The sequence below is a fragment of the Nicotiana sylvestris genome, chromosome 4, assembly GCF_000393655.2.
Source record: "Nicotiana sylvestris chromosome 4, ASM39365v2, whole genome shotgun sequence".
Taxonomy (NCBI): Eukaryota; Viridiplantae; Streptophyta; class Magnoliopsida; order Solanales; family Solanaceae; genus Nicotiana; species Nicotiana sylvestris.
In genome coordinates this window covers 43,543,878-43,552,284 of record NC_091060.1, presented here as the reverse complement: position 1 = coordinate 43,552,284, position 8,407 = coordinate 43,543,878, and the positions used below count along the sequence as shown (strand labels likewise).

Here is an 8,407-nt window from a genome sequence, read left to right as displayed (position 1 = left end):
TATGTTCCTCCCGAGCTGGGTTTTTTGGACTTCTTGTTGATCCCCTTGATGTACGCTCCTGTTAGTGTGGGAGCTTATATCGACGTGTTGGGCATCAGGTGAGACCGCGTCCACTAGAATTGGTTCTGGCACATTCTCAGGGTTTCGTGGTGGTACACCAACACTTGGAACATCCTTACCATTCTCTCCGTGGTTCTAAAGATTGTTGTTTAGTGAGTCAGACATTTTGACCTAAAATCAATGATCCTGGGCAACAAAAAGTGTGAAAGATAACTTGTGTTATGTAGTAAAACCAACAAGAAAATAATCACTATTATTTTTAGCCCCACAGTGGGTGCCAAACTATTTACCGTGAAAATTGTAATGACAATTAAATTTGATTTTGTGGTTCTAAAAATACGTGATCTATTTTTATGCTAGTTGTTAGGCAATAGATGCTAAGTAAAAGACTAGAAAGCAAGATTAAAGCTTATAGACGATATGATAATCAAACCGAGTGGCTGGAGGTCGGGGCCTCGAGCTGCCGTATATGAGGCATCAGGGTCGAGTCGAGTCTAATGTCGCGCCGAGGGTAGTCGATGGATGACTAACAATTATAATAAAATCAATGACGGCTCTTTATGGCCAATAATAAGCAATAAATGGAGAACAAAGGATATAACACAATAAATGTAAGCAATAAATGGGAGTAACGAGATCAAGAGATTATGTTAGAGAGCAGAGAGAATGTTCTTGTGTATTGAATATTGAGCAACATATATTTACAAAATGACAAGGATCCTTTATATATGAGGAGAATCCTAATATAATACAAAAAACATTAATTACAAAGATATGGAGATGGTACAAGTAGTTAATGCCTTGATTCGTTTTTGGACTAGTCCATTAGACTTTGTCAGCCCTATTCATGCGCCTTGGGAACTCCCCACTTTCTCTCTGTAACCGTCGGTCTGTACTGCTCCGAGGTCGAGCGTTGATGGCCCTCGAGGGATGAAACTCGACCGTGGTCTCGAGCCTTCGAGACGTGCTTTCGAGGCGTCGTAACGACGGAAGATTGGACCCTCCAATTTTACCGTATACACATACAAATTGTATTAGCATAAGAAGTCGGAATTAAACCATTCTCATAATCAAGATAAATTATATTTAACCTTGTGCTACAATCATTCATTATGGTTTGTCCAATGTCATCTTTAGATTGTGAACACAAACTTTATATTTATAAGAATATTCATGACTTAATCTTACGTGTATAAGTTAAACTTTATCCACTAAATCATCTACTATATAAACAAATGACACAGACTAATGTATGATCTATTTTAAACTTTATTAAAATTGAATAAATAATTTGTTCATAATAAATATTATATCCAAATCAAAATTGTATATATTCTAACAACCAGCAGCATTCAATAGAGTATTTAATTGCTGGTGCCCGTTGTCTTAAAAAATTAGGAAATAGAAAGACTTGGGGGTAAATAATTCAGTCCGAGTCAACTTGAAAAATTGGATGTCCCCAGTCCCCACTTCTCTCTTCCATTCTATAGACATTTACAGATAGATCAGCAACAATATTCCCTCTCCCTTTAAATTCCTAATACAGCTTTAGCAAAGCGAAGATCTAATCGCTAAGGGCTGTAGAAACTACCATTCTTGTTTATCCAAAATATAAAGTAAGATGGCAGATGCAGTACGGAGTTTTTTTGTGGAGAATCTGTTGCAGATAATAAGTGAAAATGTGAAGCTGATTGCTGGTACAAAGGGACAGCTTGAACTTCTGGTGGAAGAAGTTAAGACCTTAAATGCCTTCCTAGACGAAGCTGCAAAAACTCAAAGCGACAACAAGCTCTGGAAACAGTTTATCAAGGATATTCGAATTACAGTATACAAAGCTGAGGATATCATCGATAAGTTCTTGGTTCAGGCGAAGCTGCACGCAGACAAAAATTTTGTTAAGAGAGGTTTTGATTATAACTATGCCGGTGCAGTCAAAGAGCTCGGAGAGCAGGTCGGTATCGTTCTTCAAAAGGTCAAGAAACTACGCGAAGACAATAAACAGGCTTTTCAGCCGACGCCAGTGTCTGCTCGTTAGGGGGAAACAAGCACACAGGGCCAGGAGACACAGGTACGCCAGAAATGTAGCTATTTTGAAAACTTATCTTGTAAATATAAGCTTTTCTCTCTTTTCATGATGATATATTTTCAGAAGCAAAGTATGTTTCAAGTTATGTGGCGTAGCTTGACTCACACCGTATTTAAGAGAAAATAAAATAAAATGTGTCATATAAATTGAAATAATGTAACAATAATAGTAATAATACAACAACAACAATCGAGGGTAGGGTAGTGTGTATGCAGACTTTACCCTGACAAAGGTAAAGAGGCTTGACAAAGGTAAAGAGGCTGTTTCCAAAAAGAAACTCGGCATCCTTCCCTCCAAAACTCCTCACTTTTGCTCTTGGGGTGACTCGAACTCACAACCTCTCGATTAGAAGTTAGAAGTGGAGAGGTTGTAAGTGGGGGTTGGAAGTGGAGCTCTTACCATCCGAACAACCCCTCTTGTCTAATAATAGTAATAATAATAATAATAATAAATAAAAGAACATTTATTGTTTGAATTCGTACAGTGCTTAAAGAATCTAAGGTTCAAACGAGAAAATGATTTGTAGCAGAGTTGACCAATATTGGGAGACCGCGTATAAGAGAAGAAAGAATGTTATCAATTGAGGAATATAAACTTTTGATGATCCAGTTTCTTATGCAATAATTTGAGATCCACAGACATTTGCTGCTTTTTCTTTCAAAAATATATACTGTGTGATAATGTGAAGGAAAAGTTTTTCCTCACAAAATGATTTTTCTGGAAAATCTTATCGATCCGTGCTTTTCGCTCGAGGAATGAAATATTGCTTTGATAAAGTTTGATAGTGCTTACATCTAAAGTTTTTGATAATAGTGTCTGGGCGTTGTTTGATGTAAGTAATTTGGAGTAAGAGTTGGGATATTTGAAGGGGAAAAAAAGAATATTTGTACCATAAGTGAGGAAAATCATTTTCTTCCGATAACAACATTGGGAAATGACTTCATTTCTGGAAATATTTCCTTGAAAATTATTTACACTCTCTTGGCCAATGTGTATAACTTATTCTTCATTTGGGACTGCTGTTTCTCAATTTTGATCTCCGTGGTAGTTTTGCATGATTGTTGAACTATTTCACAGTTCTTCATTTAGTGTAATTGTGGGAATTGGTTAATCGTAATCAAACAATTTGCTACACAAAGTCAACAGCAAAATGCATTATTTTTTGCGTCAAATTAACAGCGTGTTGTTTAGTATAGGTCTTATATCTAATTATATAAAGAAAAAGAATCCCAAAGGAACGTTCGCTTATCGAATTCAGAAGGTTGAACTTCTTTGGAAAAAAATTCACCAACAATTGTGATTATTTTCTTACTTAGAGAATATGAGAATTCTGTAGTTCTGCTTTTTGATATCCGATCCGTTTGATCATCCTAAAGGTTCCACACTTGGAGGATGCTGAAGTGGTCGGTTTCGACAAGGAAGCAGAAACAGTGATCAAGCGACTCGTTGAAGGATCGGATGAGTTAGAAGTCATCCCTGTTGTGGGTATGGCTGGACTTGGAAAAAGCACTCTGGCAATAAAAATCTATAATGATTCTAAGATTTCATATGAATTCTTCAGCAACATTTGGGTTTATGTTGGCCAGAATTACAAACTAAAGGAGGTACTTCTTAGTATTTTGAAATCGTTTACGAAACAGATGAACATATATCAAGATAAGAACGAGAATGAATTATGCAAGATAATATGTGATTTTGTGTCCAAAGGAGGTAAATGTCTCATTGTATTGGACGATGTGTGTAACCCAGAAGTTGTAGATTCTGTTATGAAAGCTTTCCCGAAAAACAAGAAAGGCCACCGAATCATGATGACCACTCGTGAAGGACGTGTTGCAAAATATGCCAACGAAAATCCTCACAATCTGAAATTTTTAGAACATCATGAAAGTTTTGAGTTGTTAGAAAAGAGAGTTTTTGGCAATAGAAGTTGTCATCGAGACTTAGTAGCACATGGAAAAACCATTGCAGAAAAATGTAGTGGAGTACCACTCGCAGTAGTGGTGATTGCAGGAGCATTAAGAGGTCGTACAAGCGAAGGTGAATGGCAAATAGTTGAGCAAAATGTAGGCAAGTACCTTATAGATCAAAACAATCCTACAAGCAACTGTTTGAAATTTGTGGAAATGAGTTACAGTCGTTTGCCTGAAGATATGAAGGCATGTTTCTTGTATTGTAGCGCTTTTCCACAAGGCTTTGAAATTCCAGCTTGGAAGTTGATTCGCTTGTGGATCTCCGAAGGATTGATTATCTCTAACTTGCCTGGCAGTACCCTCGAGAATATAGCAGAGTATATTTTGAATGATCTCGTCAACAGGAATTTGCTGATAATATTGGAAAAGAAAGCTGATGGTAAAATAAAAACATGTCGTCTTCACGACATGTTGCACATGTTCTGCAAGTTGAAAGCTACTGATGAGAGTCTTTTCCAAGAAGTCGGTGAAAAACCTGATCAGGTTGGTCTTGGTATACCAGAGCAAGATACTTGTCGTCGGTTGTGTATTCAACTCTCAATCCTGGATGATTTCATCTCCACGAGACCAATGACAGAGCATACTAGATCTTTCTTATGTTTTTCCTCAAAACAAAAAAAAACAATTGAGCTGACTACTGGAAACATCCGAAACTTACACAAAGCATTTCCTCTTATTAGGGTCTTGGAAGTTGAACGCATCAAATTTGGTTTCTCAAAGGAATTTAATGCACTATTTCATCTGAGGTATATTGCTATCTCGGGTGACTTCGAGTCCATTCCTCAAGCCTTTGGTAAGTTTTGGAATTTGCAAACAGTTATACTTAATACAAGTACATCAAAGGGCATTCTTGACATAAACGCAGATATATGGAACATGCTACGGTTGAGGCATCTGCACACCAACGTCCCTGCAAAATTGCCGTCCCCTTCTAGTACTCCAACAAGTAAACATTCTTGCCTACAAACTCTTTCTAAAGTTGCACCAGAAAGTTGCAGAAAAGATGTGCTTGCAAGGGCTTGTAATCTCCGAAAATTATGTATTCAAGGGCAAATGGTAAGCTTTTTCGAAACTAGCAAGGGCGGGTTCAGCAATTTTGGAGAGCTAAAGTGCCTGGAACATTTGAAGTTGTTGAATGATGTTTTATCCAAAGATCTACACCTTCCTCCAACATTCTTTGGATTTCTTCGCAATCTGAAGAAATTAACCTTGTCAAAAACACAGTTTGAATGGAGCGAGGCGAACAGATTGGCGCAATTGGAATGCCTTGAGGTCCTAAAATTGAAAGAAAATGCATTTATAGGGACGTCCTGGGAGTCTGAGATAGGAGGTTTTAGCCTACCCAAGGTATTGTGGATTGATAGGGCAGACCTCAAATCTTGGAAGGTTTCAAATGCGCAATTTCAAAATCTTAAGAATCTCGTTCTTAAATCATGCGTTGAGCTTGAAGCTGTACCAATTGAGTTGGCTGATGTACGTAGCCTTCAAGAGATGAGGCTGGAGAACACAATCAAGGCAATCAAATCTGCAAAAGAAATCGAACTCAAAAAACAACAAGCTCCACAAAGCAGCAAATTCAAGCTCACTATATTCCCTCCTGAAAGTACTGATTCCAAGGCCACACAGTAAAGATGATAAGGTTAGTCAAATTCATTTTGTCATGAGATGATTTTGTACACCATTATATTCATGTTCAACAGTTATATATCTATTACTATCTGTATAGAGATTGCTATGAAACTACATCTGCATCAATACGATATGATTTCATTTTTATAATATGTGCGTGGATGTGTCTTTTATGATCATTCTGATCTATCAATCCATAAAAATTGTTATTCTGGTAACACTTTGCTCAAAAAAATCAGGCGGTATGGTTAGTCATATGCTATAGCATTTGACAGCTTGTTGTATCGGCTTCATCACCATTATAATGTGCTCTTTTAGTATCAGTTACTAAATTAAATGGCTCGACCATATTATTTTTATTGTAACTTATATCGACTTTTTTGTTACTATACCTTATGGAGTGTTGTGAATGAATTAGTGGTTTCTTTTCCAAACCACGATGAGACCGGTTAGAAACATCTCCTCTGCTTTATTTTCTTGCTTGTTATTTACAATACTAATTTTCTTCCTTTCTCCAGGAGAGAATTAAGGCATGACGTTGATGGGACCCGAGTCATGGACAAATAGCTATTCATATGGTGTCATCGCATCTCATGTTGTGCACTCCAGTCATCAGATAATGAAATCTGTTTGCCCTGTTTGTTTTTTATTTAATGAAGCATTATGAAGTTGAAAATAGGTCTCTGTGTGGCGTTGGAGATGTTAAATAATAGGCGCTGCGTTGTCGGCTTGAAACTACATTCCTGGATCTGTTGCATTCCGAGTTCCCCATCATGTGGAGTGCTTTCTTTCTCAGTTGTGCAACTGTTTGCGTGTTTTGTTCTGTTATGGTTGTACTCCATTTTCTTTGTTTCATTCTTGTATTGTCGTGTTTTCTGTTCTGTTGCGATTGTATTTGCTTTGTTTCATTCAGGTATTTGTTTTCTTTCATTCTTGTACGGGTGTTGCTTTCATCTATCGTTTTGTTTTGTCGAAGGACATGTTATTCCAACCAAATAAATTTTGTGTGTTTTATTTTTACTCGTAATCTTTCACATGAATTCTAGTTATTTAATTGGAATATTTCAAGTTGAAATTATGACATCTAGGTATCTCTCTGCGATGAGTTTTTCTATACAATAACAATATAATAGATTGTTTATATCATGTCACAGGAAAGATACTTATTGGTAATTGTTCATAAGAAGTGGGATTAACTAGTAAACTAAAAAATTAAAACAGGTTACCTGTTACAATAAATTAAAATTGATATTGTAAAAATTTCTTTCCAATATCATACAGGTATCAGTCCCCAAAAAAAGAGCTTAACCGACAATATATAGGTTCCATGCGCTCACACTGAGCGAACCTAAACTTGTCTACCTATTCATGTTTATTTCAAACTTTGAAATACAACTTAAACATTTAAAACTATCTTAATTAATTTGGTTTAAAAGTCTCATTTTTTAACTAAAAACATACTTTGGCCTTGGCCAAAATACATAAATGCCGAATGAATATGAGAATATAAAAATATGAATCTCAACTACATGAATAGATCTCCCATTAGTACCATCGGAACTTCTATGGACATACACGAATAATAAAACCTCTAGACATGCACCTACATTAAAAGGAGGGTGGCTCGCCAAAGTATAACAGATAATGGAGGAGACGTATGAAGCCTTAAAATTTTACTTCGGTCTAATTACGTAAATAATAATCTGATTTTGAAAATCTTGTGTGTAAAATCCACACGAGGTTTTATATCCCTAAATATGTTAACGAGTTTATGGTATGCATTATAGAAAGTTTGGAGCTGTAGAATAGGAAATAACCAAAATATGAAACCATATATCTGTTGGTTCCCCGAGTACACGCAAGTATACGTGGCTGTCAAGTAATAAAGTGACTCGAAAATCAGATGTCGAACCTGTTGCGGCAAAATGCACACGCAGGTATACGCGGTCATCAAGTAATAAAGCGACTAAAAGTCGGATGTCGAACCCACGAAGACTTGTGATTAACTATTAACTAAATTAGACTATCCTAATTATTTAAACAAGAATTAAACCTAGAAGTATTTGGTTCTAAATTAATTAAATTAAATAAATATAAATAATGAACTTTTGAACAGAGGAAGAGCAGATTTTTATGTTATCAATGTAATGAAAACGATCTAGGGTTATGGGCTATCTAACAATCATATTGTATTCTTCTATTGAATTGACTAACTAATTTATCTAATTTATTGGTTGACAAAGTTAATATTGCTCATAAGAATCTATCGAGTTCTTACTCGCCTATTCAAGCTAACCTAACGCCTATATGTCTATGGAGTTAGAATCAACAAGAACGCATTTATAATTCCTGTAAATCAACCAAGCAAGGCAATTAGGTATATGTCTATCCTAACCGTGAATTCGTTCCCCGATGCCCAGGTTCAAGAACTTGCTCTACTCAATCCTATATGCAATCTAGAATTTTCACTTTCGAGTTCAACTCTAGATTCGTAGATAGTATTCAATTGGTGATCAAACAATTAAATAATTAAGTGCAGGATTGAATAAATAAACCAATATGATAAACTAAGAAATCAAAACCAATATCCGAATAACAATAGTCATGAAAGAACCACAACCCTAGAACGTGAAGTTTAGCTCGACATAGACATGGTAGCAAA

The 8,407-nt window shown here is 36.1% G+C and overlaps 2 protein-coding genes across 3 annotated transcripts; both read left to right on the top strand.

Annotated features, from left to right (window-relative positions):
- The first annotated feature begins 1,496 nt into the window (after positions 1-1,496).
- On the top strand, positions 1,497-6,765 carry LOC104236270 (putative late blight resistance protein homolog R1B-23). Of its 2 annotated transcripts, XM_070171904.1 has the most exons (4): positions 1,497-2,128; positions 3,523-4,909; positions 4,982-5,755; positions 6,264-6,765. In XM_070171904.1, exons 2-3 carry the CDS (start codon positions 3,634-3,636, stop codon positions 5,743-5,745), a joined length of 2,040 nt encoding a protein of 679 aa, XP_070028005.1. In that variant the 5' UTR covers positions 1,497-2,128; positions 3,523-3,633; the 3' UTR covers positions 5,746-5,755; positions 6,264-6,765. The 2 variants fall into 2 exon arrangements, with proteins under 2 accessions (XP_070028005.1, XP_070028004.1); XM_070171903.1 differs by having other exon boundaries at positions 3,523-5,755.
- On the top strand, positions 1,682-2,095 carry LOC138889482 (putative disease resistance protein At1g50180). Its single transcript, XM_070172793.1, has one exon. It carries the CDS (start codon positions 1,682-1,684, stop codon positions 2,093-2,095), a length of 414 nt encoding a protein of 137 aa, XP_070028894.1.
- Positions 6,766-8,407: the final 1,642 nt, after the last annotated feature.